Source organism: Temnothorax americanus, unplaced genomic scaffold, assembly GCF_048541705.1.
Source record: "Temnothorax americanus isolate GAGA-0224 unplaced genomic scaffold, ASM4854170v1 Scaffold6, whole genome shotgun sequence".
NCBI classification, from domain to species: Eukaryota; Metazoa; Arthropoda; class Insecta; order Hymenoptera; family Formicidae; genus Temnothorax; species Temnothorax americanus.
This window is the reverse complement of record NW_027509751.1, coordinates 1198963-1214705: the sequence shown is the minus strand read 5'-3', so window position 1 is coordinate 1214705 and position 15743 is coordinate 1198963. Positions and strand designations below refer to the sequence as shown.

General features: G+C 44.3%; 2 protein-coding genes across 6 annotated transcripts in view; one reads left to right on the top strand and one right to left on the bottom strand.

Annotated features, from left to right (window-relative positions):
* The first annotated feature begins 496 nt into the window (after positions 1-496).
* Positions 497-2663, top strand: LOC143904938 (DDB1- and CUL4-associated factor 13). The gene is made up of 7 exons (XM_077419947.1): positions 497-663; positions 750-1141; positions 1227-1398; positions 1516-1663; positions 1744-2044; positions 2136-2299; positions 2381-2663. The coding sequence occupies exons 1-7, from the start codon at positions 594-596 to the stop codon at positions 2466-2468; spliced, it is 1335 nt and encodes a 444-aa protein (XP_077276073.1). The 5' UTR covers positions 497-593; the 3' UTR covers positions 2469-2663.
* The window catches only part of LOC143904937 (EGFR adapter protein), a 105085-nt gene continuing 91954 nt past the window's right edge, over positions 2613-15743 (bottom strand). For all 5 annotated transcript variants that reach the window (XM_077419943.1, XM_077419941.1, XM_077419945.1 and 2 more), the window contains 6 exons: positions 10481-10627; positions 8947-9129; positions 8216-8652; positions 7881-8099; positions 7418-7589; positions 2613-5753 (listed from right to left, as the gene is read on the bottom strand). In XM_077419943.1, coding sequence (XP_077276069.1) covers positions 5544-5753; positions 7418-7589; positions 7881-8099; positions 8216-8652; positions 8947-9129; positions 10481-10627 — 1368 coding nt within the window. In that variant the 3' untranslated portion in view covers positions 2613-5543. The remainder of the gene's footprint in view (positions 5754-7417; positions 7590-7880; positions 8100-8215; positions 8653-8946; positions 9130-10480; positions 10628-15743) is intronic.

The window sequence follows — 15743 nt, the reverse complement described above, 5'->3', positions numbered from 1 at the left end:
AACCCATGGTATTATATTTCATTTTGGGCGCGTTCAGCAGGCACAACTGTTGAGTTCGTCTTATCAACACTCTGCGTTGCGTGGTTGGTTCTAAAAGTAAGAGCCACGCACGTTCGACTGCTACTGAGCGGCTTGGTCTGCTGAACGCGACCGTTAAATATATATTTAAAATTTTACATGATTCACACACACACACACACACACACACACACACACACACACACACACACACACACACACACACACACACACACACACACACACACACACACACACACACACACACACACACACACACACACACACACACACACACACACACACACACACACACACACACACACACACACACACACACACACACGCATTTTTATAATCGTTATTTTTATAATCGAATTTCACTTTAAAGTGAGCGCCTACAAAACGGGTCGCCTCCTGATTGGTTCAACCGCCAAACCTGCCGCCATTATGCGCAATGCTTCCTAAGTTTCTTCTGTTTTTATTCTCTGAAAACACGTGGAGGGATCAGGACATCAGGAAGACAATTTTTATGTATACTTTAATAGAAAAGTGCGCATAGTTCTTTCTCGAGGATGAAGGTTAAAGTGTTGAGTAGGAATCCTGATGAGTACTTACGGGAGACTAAACGAGACATTCACAAAAGTAAGTCTACGTAAATTGCTGATCTAACCTGACATAACCTAATGTAGCAGAGGATACAGCTACAATGATCATTTTGTCGTTTGTAGTCCCACGAAACTTCGATCCTGCTTTGCATCCCTTTCAAGCGGCCAGGGAGTACACGAAAGCGCTGAACGCCGTTAAGCTGGAGAGGGTGTTCGCGAAGCCGTTTCTAGGTAATTTGGAAGGCCACAAGGATGCGGTGTCCTGCATGTGTAAACATCCGTCACAGCTGTCCACTCTTCTGAGCGGCGCTTACGATGGCGAGGTGAGAACGTGGAATCTCGGCCAGGGGACGTGCACACGCTCGTTTCTGGCTCACGACGGTATAGTTCGAGGTATCGCGTACGTGCCCGGTGGAAAACACTTCATTACTCTCGGCGATGACAAGACGATCAAGACTTGGGACGCTGTCTCCGCTGGCGGAGAGGAGGAACCCACAAATACTATTGTCAGCAAAGTACGTAGCTTTCGCATATGGTTTTCCTTAAGATTTGCCAAACCTGTGAAAGTATCCAAAATCTTTCGAGCAATTTCTTTTTTAGACAGTACTAACTGGCATAACTCATCATCGGGCCAAACCTGTGTTTGTTACATGCGGAGAAGGAATATGTCAGATGTGGGAGGATACTCGTAATGAGCCGCTTCGCACATTTAAATGGGGTGTAGACAGTCTACTTGATGTAAAATTTAATCCTGTGCAGAAAAATCTCTTAGGTACGACATACGATGAGAGTATTATATTTTTATTTTATTCCTTTCATATGAGACATCAGTAAAATTCCAAATTGTCTATACTTTAAAATTAAAGAATTTTCGCTCTTGAACTTCCAGCCTCTTGTGCCAGCGATCGCAGCATAATTGTATACGATACTAGAGAAACAGGACCTTTAACAAGGATAGTGATGAAATTACGGAGCAACAAGCTCTCTTGGAATCCCATGGAAGCTTTCATCTTTACCTGTGCCAGTGAAGATTACAAGTGAGATATAATAGAGAAGGGATTATCGAAGGATAAGCTTCGCGCAATTTTTCCGCGAATCTCAAATACGTTTGTTTCAGTTTGTACACGTATGACATGCGCAAGTTGAAAACGCCAGTTAACGTACATATGGATCACGTGGAGGCCGTGATAGACGTGGATTATTCGCCGACAGGGAAAGAATTTGTTTCGGGCAGCTACGACAAGTCGATACGTATTTTCGAGGTGAACAAAGGCCACTCGCGAGAGGTGTACCACACGAGGCGCATGCACAGACTTACCTGCGTAGCATGGTCGCTCGATAACAAATACGTGATTAGCGGCAGCGACGAAATGAATCTTCGCGTATGGAAGGCTAAAGCGTCAGAAAAGCTCGGCATTGTAAGCAATATTACGATTTCACGAGTTTTATATGGGATTTAGCATAAATTATCGATAATTATCTCCCTGCTTCTGTTCCTATTTCTAACAGCTGAGGGCCAGGGAAAGAAACGCGCTGCTTCTAAATGACACTTTAAAAGAGAAGTACGCGGCGCATCCGGAAATTCGACGAATTGCACGTCACCGACAAGTACCGAAACACATATATAACGCGCGAGCCGAATTGCGAACGATTCGCGAGAAAAATAGACGCAAGTAAGTACGACTAAATTGCAACACTCGCAGATTCTTAATATAGTTTTGAACGGTATCTTAAAATATTGCTTTATCTCGCAGGGAGGCTAATAAGCGCCGTCATTCCAAGAAGGGAACAGTACCATTCGTGTCAGAGAGGCAAAAGAATGTTGTCGGTCAAGACAGCTGAAGCAGCATGTTCTCGTATCTTTTTATCTGACACGATTGTACGCAACACATTTCAAGCCTTTATTTACCGTTACTCGTTGGTTGTCTCGGGTCGTCGATTTTTATACTTGTCAGACCTTACGGGATGTTATGTGACGGTAACGAGTACTTTGTATTATATTTATTGTAATAAATAATTTCTCTTGACATTATACAACGCATCGCGGTAATAATTTCATAAAACATTACAAACCTCAAGCACAGTGATTAATGTCATGCGTAGCGTACATTACAACAGTTAATTATGCTGCGATTATCTTAGCACGCATTAATCAATTTCGTAATACAAACATTCTTTTTCGTGTTTTCTCTCGTTATTTTAACTTCCAAAAACGCTACTTTAAATTTTTTGCTCAATCCATTAGATTGCGCGTGTGCATGAAATTAATGGTATAAGACACCTTTCTTTATATAATTGCAGTATAATTATATAAATCAGATCTTAAAAAACGATTTGTGGTGGATTCAATGATATTTTGCAGATACAGATATTTCTATGAGACTTCCCGTTTCGTTATTACAGTAACTTCGCAATTCGCGTTGTCGTGAAAGCGTTACTAGGAACACATTGTAGAAGCAGAAAGTCACAGCGATACATATTCGCACAAATCTATTATACATATCATACATACGATTTCAATGCACCATATGCATCAGCCTGAGCTTTCTCGCAGTGCGTTTCTACAATGGGTTACTAGATATAAATCTCAATATAAAACTTCGTCGGCACGTTATCAATGCATTTTTATTTGCTCCATTCGCTCAGGAATCGAAACCGTTATCACTTTGGAAAATGTAATATTTGATGCTACAAAAGTATACGTTATGTCGCTTTTATGTTCTCATATATCCCTGTAGCATCAAAATTCAATCACCGATATCGTAGCGGGCTTAATCTGTGCTCTTATTTTTCGTAATGAATGATGGTAGTAATGAACGATTTTGATGAGATGTTACACTGGCAGTTCAAAGATTTCGATGTAGTCTTAATAGCTCGTATATATAGTCAAGAAATTAACAATACGTGGTGATTATACTCGGAAAATTATTTTCTGGTGTATAAAAAACGTTCCACGCGATTTAGTGTCTGGTCGCCGCTGAGAATCGCTTAAATACGATGGTTATCTACTCATAATCGTATGAATTTCATTGTCGCAGCTATGCGCGAAATTTCTGTACAAGACTAGGATAGCTGAGAAACTAAATTATCGCCTATTATGGTAATTCGTGTTTCGCCGAGTCGAAATTTCGAGGAAGTTCTGTGTCCTCTCTTAGGCGTAATCGCATTTCCAAGATTCCATGCCGTTTACTAAATCCTCTTTGTCGTTTACTAGTTAAATATACCGTGTGGAAATATAATGCGCGAATGAGAATAATTATAACATATATACATATAAACACATGTACATCAATATTGAGATCAAGGACCAAAAGCGAAAAATATTTCATCCGTCTTCATTTCTTGTTTTACATCTCGTCAAATTATAATAGAATATCTTCCAATATTTTTGTATTATTCCATTTGTGGAGTGAGAAATAAATTTGGAATTTTTATTTTTCACGTTATTTTATACGAGATATTAGTTGAAACATCTGGCAATCGAAATTATTTATTTCATTTTCAATTCTAAACGAGAACGAGCTATTTCTCTTTTCATCGAAATTTCGGCGAATGTTGTTTTCGTTTTTGGTCCTCGATATAGCATCGGATTGCGATATACACTATCGGGAATGCGATTAAATATTAACGAAAGAATCTAACTTCGACGTTCGATAATGGACCAGTTACGTCTTGATTTACTCCCAAGCTCGGACACTTTTAAGCTGTTCAACTCTCTTCGACGTACAGAATATGTGACGCTCTCCCTCGTATTTTTCACATTTCAAGTATATGCTTTTGATTAATTATAACGTCTAGTCAAAGCAGAAGAGATGGTCGCATTGCCTATTATACAACAGCCTTTCTGCTTTCGGAGCGATTAAAGATCAATATAGTTTATGTTATGTGTGACGATGATAAACTATAAATTGATCCTCAATATTCCTTCGATACATCTTACAAAAAGTATTAGATAACCGTTTCAGTCGAATAAAAAATACTAGATCATTTTCGGACGCCGCCGCGCCGTGAAGCTGCAATCGAGAGAGGAACTAGATGGAAAATATCTTAATATAACACGCTATATTCTGAAAAGAAGTTATCGATTTTTCTCTCAGAGAACATGTCTTTCACATATCACCTTCAGTTTTCTTTTGAATTGTCATGTATTTTTAATGTCCTTTCAACCTGACATTTTAATTATAAATTGAAATTTTTCTTAAATTCGTAACGTTCCGCAATGAATTGATTTGTTCTACTTATCTTCTTACATAATTCTCCAATCACTCGACTATTGCGCGTTTTATAACAAGGATATATTAACGAATCGTTTGGCATCGTTGCAACTGTGTCGGGAGCGATCCAAACGATAACAAAACTCGATTTACTTCCGTTTAACCATGGAAAAACTCGCAAAAAATATAATAAACCTTCGTAACGATCACTTGAACATATATTCCGTTTTGCGAAAATAATTTACTCTGATTGAAGATTCGACAGACGTCGATTGTTTCGCGCTTCGTCCGCTATAACAAGCTTAAAATTAATATCTCGCTAGGCGCGCGTGCTGTAATAAAGAAAAAATCGCATCGCTATTCCAGTCACGCGTCATATATAACACTAGGAGTTATTAAATTATCTACGCTACCGTTTCTTACCGTTATTAATGACTTAACGAGTATGTATCACTTGGTGGTTGTGCGAGTCTTTCCGGAACATAGATTCGTTAACTTAAGCGTCGTCCAATGTGCGTTGCCGAGATCTCTTCGCGGACGACGATCGCAAGTAAACGTCGGTTTTTCACGTACAATTCAATGGCACAAAATTGATCCAGGTACAAATATACCGAATGGTGCCTCGCGTTCCAACTGGTTTCACATGAATCGGCGAATCGCAGAAAAGTACGGAGAGAGAGATATAGAATTCTCGACGATCGTTCTAGACATTCAGATCGGCCATCATTTTGCGAAAATCCGCCAGGGTATTGTAATCCGGGTCCGAATCGATGTCCGCGAAATCCTTGCTGGAGTCAGTCTTGACGAAGCTCGGATTATATCGGCTTAGCGACAACGGGCACGGCAATAGTTCCGGCATGACTGAATGGTGAGTGATTAGCGCGGTGAGCGTTGTGAACTCTTTTGTGAAGCCCTGAAAACATACGACATTATTGATTTTACAGCGTTCATAGCTGTATCGATATTAATTCTAACGCTTTTCGAAGTTTATCCACTATTATCTCGCTCGTAATATCTCTGCTTTCTCTCGCAATTGTATACAACGCTGTCGAAACGTTACAATTTTCATCTAATCCGTGAAAAAATAAAATTAACAGAATTCTTTTTACACGTCATATATTTTTGCGTGTAGCGACAAATTTTTTGCTTTTTAAACACAAGAACGAACACATGAACTCCGTTCGTAGAAAAAAAATTCCACCACAAAGACGTTGAATAAAAATGTATGGTAAAAATATAACATTGTTTCTAGCTGGAACTCGAGATAATTCGGTGATTCAACGAGATGCTTTAACAGAGCTTAAAGATTTATTTGAAACAATAAAGAGAAAAACCCGTTCGATAAACAATGCAGTAATACCGTAACCGAAACTTATTGTCTCGGTTATTACCATGCGTACATTGTATTATTTAATATTATGCACATAAGCGCACATAGTGCTGGGCATCATTGTAACACGCGTTGCCAGGACAATGAAATACGATGTTAGTCGGTCGGCGATCTTTCCTCGCGTTTTCAGGCGTGTTGCGAAACACGCTGCATAACGAGACAACATTAAATGTATCATACACGTGCGCGCTGACACGAGCCTCGGCGGTATCAGGGCTATCGCACAACGCGGCATTCATTCGAATCTGCTTGTTACAACGCGATGCAATTCCGCAACCATTGCGAGGGAGAGAGAAAGCGGAGTTTTGATTTCCCCACGGCATCCGCGGCACATCCAACAAAACTCATTTATACTGGTTTCGGAGATTATCAAAGTCTACGGACTCATTTAATCTATGCTACGAAGGGGGAAAGTTCGACCATTTAAATACACGTATCCGAATGGGCTAAATGCGCCGGTGGCTTTGCACCAGGCGTGGTAGTCCTGAGTATAATGTCCGGGCTACTAAAAGCTTCGGCCCTTCGCGCATTAGCATCCCCGTGCAGCTTATTCCAATATTAACTTGCGCTTATATAGAAGGATTCTCTCTACTACCGTCGGTATTATTTCGAGTGTTAAAAAGAGCTTTCCTGCAGAACCGACGTCTAGTTACGTGCGACCTACGAACGTAAAGATCAAACAAGCAAAATGTTAGCATTCCGCTAGCTAGTTTGCTGTCATATTCAAACGGAATCGACATCAACTGCATTCGCATTTAGTTCTACAAAATCAAACAGAATCTGTTTCGTATAGCTATTTAAATAATATATTAAGGAAATACATATATATATATATATATATATAAGATTAAATATATATTTATATTCGCGCTGATGTTCTGGGGATAAAATTTATAGCGGATACCTTGCGAAATTTATTTTCAGATCGGGACTGTCTGGAAACGTACTATATGTTTTAAAACATAATCAGCAGCGCGTCTGTCAAAACAATCAGTGGCAGTTATTCTCGGAACGCTAAGCTGTTTGCAGATTTTAGTTGTTTCTTTTATAGTCCTTTGACGGCAACGCGGATAGTCTCGTTCGCCGACGGGAGATTCGCTTTGACTTTCGCGAGCTCCGCTCTCGCGACTACTTTGAGACTCGATACTCGGCGAAGAGCTCAGCCGAAGACAGAAAGAGAGACTTACTTTGATTTTGTAACCTTTGTTTGTACGCATTATGAGATAATGGGCTATTCCGCTCGGCTGAAATTCACGGGGCACACGGAGGGAGAGGGCGTAACATCCGGGCTTACTGGTACTCTCCCGCACCATAAACGCTCCTTCTGGCTCTTGGCTCAATACCTCCAGCGTTATCTCTCTGAAATCACGGTTGGTATACGTTAATGATAGATGAGCGGGATGTCTTTTCGTGCGGGAGAAAAGCAACGGAGGACGCGCGGATCGGATTTGCGTGCCCCAGTCACAAAGACGGCCACTGGAAACTGGACTGTGAACTGGATCACCCGACGAATATTTAAAATTAGCCAGAGACGACCAAGCCAGTGCTATTTTGGCGCACCAAGAAGGCACCGCACGCGCGCGTATGTGTCTGAGTGTGTATGTGCGTGTATATTTTACTCCGACATGCAGTAATGTCGCGGAGACCAACCTGGGTATTCCAGCTTGAAACCAGGGCGCCTTGCGTAGCTCGGCCTCCTCGCTTCGATTATTCAGGCTGTCTGTTCTCTCGGGTAAAGGCGGCGGGGTTGGCGTGGAGCCATGAGTGCTTCCGTCAGCGGGCACCGAGCTGCTCGACGTGCTAATTTGCGATCTTCTTTTCGACTTGAATTCCGCCTCCGTGCCCGTGTCCGGGCAATTGTGCCCTATCCTGAAAATAAAGGAGCTGTCGTTCACGATACGTATATACCAATCCCTCGACGCTTCCGGAAAGGGAGCGCGAAAGGGGGGGCAAAGGAGAAGAGAAGGGAGAACGGCCGGACTTACCTGTTGTTCTCGATGTTGAAGTTCTTCGCGTTGGTGATGGACGCGTTGATGGTGTTGTCGAGGCTCTCGGACGGCGGGATTTTGTTGTATGACGGCCTCGTACCCTCCGAGTCGATGATCGCCTCGTTTATGTAGCCCCCGGAATGAGGCCTGTTCGATGGGCTGGTCGGCGTGCTGCTACCGCTGACGAGCGGGCAGCTGTCATCCTCACCGTTCAGCCCAAGAACGTCGCGTCCACCTGTCAAACCCATCGCCAGCCGCTTTATCAGCGGCGGCTTGTCCGTTAGCCTCTTGTACGAGTTTAACTCCGTCGGCGAGTTGCTCTCATCGCTGCTCGGCGTGCTCTGCTGGGATATGCTCTTCGGCTCGTCCACGTTCGTTATGGGCCCGAGGACGTTCGTGAACGACGGCCGCAGACCCGGGATCGTGTTCGGCGTCTAGAATTATTCCGAATTCGTTCAAGCGCGATCGAGAGATTCGTTCGTCGGGATATAAAAGTGTTTCGCAAAACGCGTCACGCGAGAAATGGACGGAGCTGCGACATTAAAAGAGACGTGGTCGCGTACAGTCGGGGTCGACGCGGCGCGCGGCGTTCTGCGAAGTTAATTTACTCTAAGCTGCTCCCAGACGGGCTAATTCGCTTTCGCGTAACATCGTTCGAGCGTAATATAATAGCGACCAGGTTTGCTCACCGGTGAATATATATGTATGTTACACTTGTATGAAATCACCTTTACGCTGGCGAGCCGCAGCGTGGGCGAGCCGGCGCTGCCGAGCTGCACGTTCATATCCGCCGCGGACGGACCCCTTCCAGTCCTGGAGGTGGGCGACGTCCGACTTTTCAGCCACGAGTTCGACGACGGACTCCTGCAAGCGCCCGCGGCGATCGTGTCGTCTGCGGGCAGCGATTTGTTCTGCAAACGAAACGGCGGGTCATTGCCAAAATTATATCTCGCGTCGCGATTGCGGGTGTACTTAAAAGAGGTCTTCCGATTATTTCCTCAAGATCGGCCGATTCCTCTCAAACGCGCGCAATCATTGCCTTAAATAGGGATTCCGCGGGGTCCGGGGTCGCTCTTGGACGAATCGTTGATTAGGCAGAACCGTCGGAACGATCCGGTCTCTTCGGGATTCTCCCGGGGTTGAATATTTGATCGGCGGAATCGCACGGTTCCCAAGACGATTTTGCGGCGGGGACTATCGGGCGGACTGTAGCGGACTGACCGTTTACTTGGAAACGCGAGGCGACGCGAGACGACGCGACGCGAGGCGAGGCGGCAAGCGAGAGACTCGGGTCGAATTTATAATTAACGCGGCTTGTAAACGGGACACCTACTGGAGTCGGTGGCCCCCGTAAGACCACGTCGGGAGAGGACACGGTTGTCGTCGTTGTCCGTTTCGTCTCCGCGCGTCTTGGATATTTAAGAGAGCTCTTCCGCGAGCTGCTTAAGCCGTTTCCTTACTGCCGTACTTACGTGTATGCATCTCGAGTATCTACTCTGCTTCCCGGCATATAGTAAACGCTAGCCCATCTGCTCCAATAGCCTCCGGAGTGTCGTGCACGCGCGGCCGAAGAAAAAGGAATTTAGTTGCGCGACTCGGTTAAACAATCTTGGTGATTTCGACCCATTTTGCAGGAAGTTTTTGAGACGAAAAGTTATAATAAATCGTAATAAAAAGAAAAAAAAAGACTTTCGACTTTCGATAATAAACCAACAAATTGTGGTAATTAAAGGGCTACGAGAGTACAACGCAGTTGTTGCTGCGTAATTTTCAGGTTACAACAAATTATTAGGTTCGACGATTGAATTGTAACGCGTTCTTCGTTAATTGTAACACTCCCAGATAATTTAAGTACCCCTTGATTTCACTTTCTATTTATTTTGCGTGGCGAAATAAATGGCCGCGACACAGCAGGCGTAATCAACAAGCGTAATCTTTAAGAAGATCTCTCGCAACTGTCCGCTAATTGCTAAAACTACTTAATTGCAATCTACAGCGCTTTTGTGAGAAAACTAGCAGATGGCACGATACCTAACCGGCCTGTAAAGTTTAACTCGACTAACTCTCGCTAGCTGACGGTGACAAAAATAAATGACTTCATTAGCACTTGAAACTACACGCCGTGCCCCGTTTTATTCGCCAGCAAGACAGCGTTGATAACAATTCGTTTGTGTCTCGTAATTCGCGTCGTAATTCGCATTTTCTCATTCGTTTATTCAAGCCGTCAATCACATCTGTCGTTTCGATAGGTTTGAAACGTACCCACGACGTTCGATGCTCCTGCTTGTCCTTGCGATAGGATGTCGTCGATCGCGGCGAGATTACATCCTGAAGGATTGGTTGGCGCTGAAGCTGCGCCACGTACGCCATGCGGAAAGCATTGCCAACGATGGTGTTCAGCTCCTCCGCCTGCAAGCAGACAGAAAAGCTCGAGTTCCGGCACGAATTTTATTAAACACAGCATTTTGCTGTCTCTTTCGTAATATCGCTGACGCAATCCGATTTGCGGCCGCGGTTCGCTGCTTTTCAGTTTAATTTACGCGGAATATTTCCGCGCCCATGCTCCGCGCGACGAATTAGTCCACGTAATTAACTCTTTAAAAAAAAAAAATAAAAAAAAATAAATAGATATGCGAATTACGTACAAGATACTTACGATTAAAACTTTACCGAGCAGAAATTAGTTTTTCACGCGTAACATTAAATACGATTTGTAAGATTATCGAAAAGGTTTAAAATGTATGTTGTTTCCAGACGAACAATTTTTGCACTGTAAAGCTGTTTTCTAAACTAGAAAAGAAGAACTTACTCGAGAGATGAAAAAACCTAAGAGAATTGGTCACAATGCCAAATGCATAAAGTAGAAAAGAAGATTATATTGCTTGCGCGCGCGTTATTGAACATCATTACAAGCATCTTGGCGCGAATTTAGGAAAATTTACGGCGCGCAAAAATAATGGTTTCGTTGTACATCAAGCCAATTAGATTTTTATTCCGGATCCGCCGGTGGCGGAGAAGAACCATGCGGTCGAGTTGAAGAGCAGACTGTCGCGGCGCAAAAGCGGAGTCTGAATGTGTAATAAGCACTCGCGGAGGAAACCGCGAGCTTTCGGGACCTCGGTCTCGCTCATATGCGCGTTTGGAAAGTTCCTGAGTGTGCATACGCCTCGCGTTTTGTGCGCGATCTATACGGGCGTTTACGAACGGTCACGCAGACGTACCAGTCAGAAATGGGAAAAAGGTCGGCGAGGGGCTATCTCTCTCTCCTTTCCGAAAGCTTCGTCTCTGAAAGTCGCGACGCGATGCGTACCCAGATATTATTAATGCCGCGCACCGGGGTCGACCCGAGACGCGAGAGCTAAGGGTCTAAAAAGAAGCATTGTATACGCGCGCGGAGACGAACGAGAGCGGCGATTAACGTCTCGTCCGTCCAACTTTTCCTTTCACGGTGCACAACCGCGGCGGCGCGAGCGAGACCGCCGCGCCGTCCGGGGAGATATTCAATCGTTTCGCGTCGTCGCGAGTACATCTACGTACATACATCTCGGATTCCAACTCTGCATATACTTCGTCTATGTATCCTCGTGACATTGTTACGACATTGTTGCAAGCGACGCGGAAATCCTCGTAGATCCCGCGGCTTGGGTTCCGCATGGCCCGCGTATAAAGCAAGGAAATACGGTTCGTCGGCGAAATCCGCGCATGCGACAAAAATGCAAAAAAAAAAAAAAATAAACGAGCGGTAGTATTGCGAAGCCGAATGCATCGTGCTGTATTTTCCAATGATGCTATATCGATTTGCGCGAGCTCTCATCGCCGCGCTTTGCTACAAAAGTCCCATTGACTCGGCGGAGGTTACGACGCTTAGATCGGTCATTCGGCATGGCGAAGGGTCGAAGCGAATAAAAAAAAATAATCAGGGGAGGAGGTAATGCGTTTTAATGAATAAGTGCTCGTGCAGGACAATGGTAGTCGAGCTTTTGTATTAAAACGCGCGCGGCAACGTTCGCTGGAATAATTTCATGGTTTGCGGTTTGAGGTCAGGTCGAATGATTCCACTAGCTACGAGATATTTCAATTACGTTTACGCGCGGGGTAAGGCGATGACTTGAGCTATAATTGCGGACCGGACGCACGGCCGGTCCCGTAACTGGCCAAGTCATATCCCGAGCGTTCTCTTCCGCCGCTCTAAGTGCTATATGAATCGCCATTTACTTACGCAATGAGTTCTCTCACCACTAGAAACGTATACAGGAACTTTTCTTTTAAGAATGTAGAAAGTACGATAACGTCTGCCGTTGTATCAAAGATATATTCTGTTTTATAAAAACGCCAGATCGCTTGAGACATATTAGGTGAATATGTTTAACACAAATTATTTGCTATATGTCGATTAAATAATCTTTCCCTCATTGTTTAGAAAAAACAAAATTGTATATATTTGCATATCCACTACTTTAACCCGGAAATGGTTTCCGGGGATAATTTTTACATCCCAGTGTCAAAAAAATGAAGCTCACGTTACAGTAACTTTAATTTTTGTGCTTCTTTTATTTTTTAAATATTTTTTGGTTTCTCTGTGTGTGTGTGTGTGTGTGTGTGTGTGTGTGTGTGTGTGTGTGTGTGTGTGTGTGTGTGTGTGTGTGTGTGTGTGTGTGCTTATTTTTTTCAGAAAACATTGAGTAAATCTATAATACATACTGTCCTCAAATAGTAATAAATTATAGAACAATGACTTTTAATTAGGATGCAAAAATCACTCTAAGGCCGGTATTCATAGTCTTCAAGATCGTCTTAAGTAATGTCTTAAGACACTAATACGGCTCCGTGATTGGTTCATGACTTCTTAAGATTGAACTTAAGACGGTCTTAAATAACTATGAATACCGGCTTAAGTGACCGTTTATGCAAAAAAAAAGAGATGACCATAATATATGGCGGGTTAATGGCGTGAACAGATTTTTCTCAATCAGTTGTTACATCTGAAATATGAAATGGGGTAAATTCATGCGCATTCTGTTACTCTATAGCCACTTTCATTAGTATTGCTATTTTTATTAGGTGCACGTGTGCACCAAGCGTCAAGATGCAAAACACCAGATACCATCGATGAAATAGCGCGTATATTTCACAACGTGGGAAAATCTGAGGACTAAATTATCGCGGGAAAGAGCGCGTCCCTGCCATCAACGCCATGTTTCACGGAAACGTGAAGGAAAACGTCCCGGCATCGCAATGGAGGCTCGCTCGCTCGTTCACGACGAGGCAGAGGATCCTGTCATAGGGGAGAATTTATCGTCGCCGTGGGCGGGAACGTTGGACGCGGGGGATCGTCGGCTTGGGATCCCTCGACTTCGACCCCCCTCCTCCTCCATCCCCGTGGCCGAGAATCGAAAATACGGCCCTGAGATTCCCGCCCCGAGGTGGAATTTAAGCGCGATGAAATCATCACCGGCGACTCTTCTTTCTTCCTTTCCGCTCTACCCTGTCCTGTCCTGGACGTTGACTCGAGCAGGCACTGACCCTCTTCACCGCGTTTGGATTCAGGCCCGTTTGATCGATCGGCGGCGATCGTGCCGCCGCTACCGCGATAAATCGCGACATCCTTTGCGCTTCCTCGAGTCGCGGACGCGATCGAGGTCTCCGTTGGCCAGCGGAAACCCTCAAGATGAGCGCGTGCCAAAAAGAGAGATCGACTCCATGCCATGGGTCAAACGTCGCCCGATAGAATAATGTTACGCAGATTTGAAGAAAAAAAACGGAAGAAAAAGAGAAGATACGACCTCGGAGGAGCTACTTTAGCTCGCCCGAGCAGAGCCCGATTCGCTGTTTGCGCCGGCAAAAAGACGAGGGACACCGAAATCGAATGGGAAGGGGACCGAAAGGGCGATGGATCGCGCCGTGGCTTTGCGCCGGTGCAGCGTGACGGGCTACATTCCAAGCATTCCGCGCGGTCACGGCCATATCTCCAGCTCCTCTAGATTTCCCGTCCCGCATACGCCCGGTCTACCAACACCATGCCGCGGTCCGCGGTGTACACGAGCCGGGTACTCGCAATAATGGCGCTCGGACGGGGGGGGAGGGGGACCGGCCCCCTCGTCGCACCTCTGAAATTTCCCTCGCTTCGGTTTCTGGTTTACCTCGGACGTCGCGACGCTCCGGGTCCCCCGGGTGTAAATAGCCGAGGAAAAGTTGGTAGAGTACGTACGAAGTACGCGGACGTTTCTCGCCGCGGCGTCATTATGCGCCGCGCGAACCGACACGACCATCTTGGTACCGTCGCTTCGCGACCAGCGCCTTCGTCATCGATGGCGACGGCTTTAACCGCGCTTTCACATTCACGTCGCTACCATAATTCTCTTTCTCTCTTTTAATACTAACGTAATAATGAAATTAACATCGTAATAACCAGGCCTCTTTTATCCACTCGCACTCGGCTATCTTTCGATTTGCCTGCGCAGATGCTGTCGACCGTACTCGCTGAAGACGACGAATCTTACGAATTTGTGACATCCCCGCTGCGTCTCGTGTCGCTTCCACAAACATTATAGTTAAAGTTAACAGAGACCTAACTGATTTTCTCTGTCATTTTCATTCTCCGTTTGTGGAGAAGAGAAACGAGATCACGTGCTCAAGGACTGTCAGGCTCGTGCGATCGACGAATCAGATTAAAACAAGCACGAACAAGTTCCGCCTTCGGTCCCACGGGCTTCTGCTCATGACAGGCACGGTAGTTTCGAATGTCAAATATTCGAGTCGCACCGTTACGCGCCGTTATATCGATACAACCGGGATCCACTGCGTCAGACCCACTGACGAAATAATTGTTACGACGTTCAGGACGATTATTCAACGACGCGACGCTAGAATTTATTCTTTCCGGAAATTGAATTAGAATAGGCTTCAGAGAAAAACATCTTCCTCGTTTTCGTGAAGGAAACAAATTCACGTTCGCATGATAATGAACATGCAGCGAACGTACCACTTATCTTCCCTTGATTGTGTTCACGAATGTCAGGAATCGATCGTTTCTGTGAAATAAAATTATCATTTGAATAGCAGACTACGAAGAAAACGGATACATTATTAAAGAAATAGCGACCGATATATATATATATATATATATATATATATATATCTATCTGTATAATATATAGAATAAATAAATATTGACATTTTAGAATAGAATCGTAGCCTAATAATAATTTTTGTGAATTTTATACAGTTTGCTTTTACACTTTTCAACCACGCACCGATTATTATTCGAAACTGCAGCGATTTTAGCTATAGCTAAAGCTGGAAATGTATTATCACGTTTTAAGCCAATAATTAATTTAGTATTATACTGACGTTTATAAACATCTTATAAACCTGCAAGAAATTTATCGCGGAAAGAATTATTCCAGCCAGGATTCGAACCCGGACCTCTCTGGGAAGCGAGTAATTAGCAACGATAATTTTGGTAATGGCTCTGTGCTTTTGTACTCTGCGAGCAAGCCACAAATCCATACGAGAGGCTGTACAA

Bases quoted from the DNA above. Each gene is read 5' to 3' on its own strand.
- LOC143904938 (XM_077419947.1), top strand. From the start codon at position 594: ATGAAGGTTAAAGTGTTGAGTAGGAATCCTGATGAGTACTTACGGGAG. The intron at 1,399-1,515 runs GTACGACATACG...TTGAACTTCCAG, and splicing joins TGTGCAGAAAAATCTCTTAG to CCTCTTGTGCCAGCGATCGC. The intron at 2,300-2,380 runs GTAAGTACGACT...TTTATCTCGCAG, and splicing joins CGCGAGAAAAATAGACGCAA to GGAGGCTAATAAGCGCCGTC.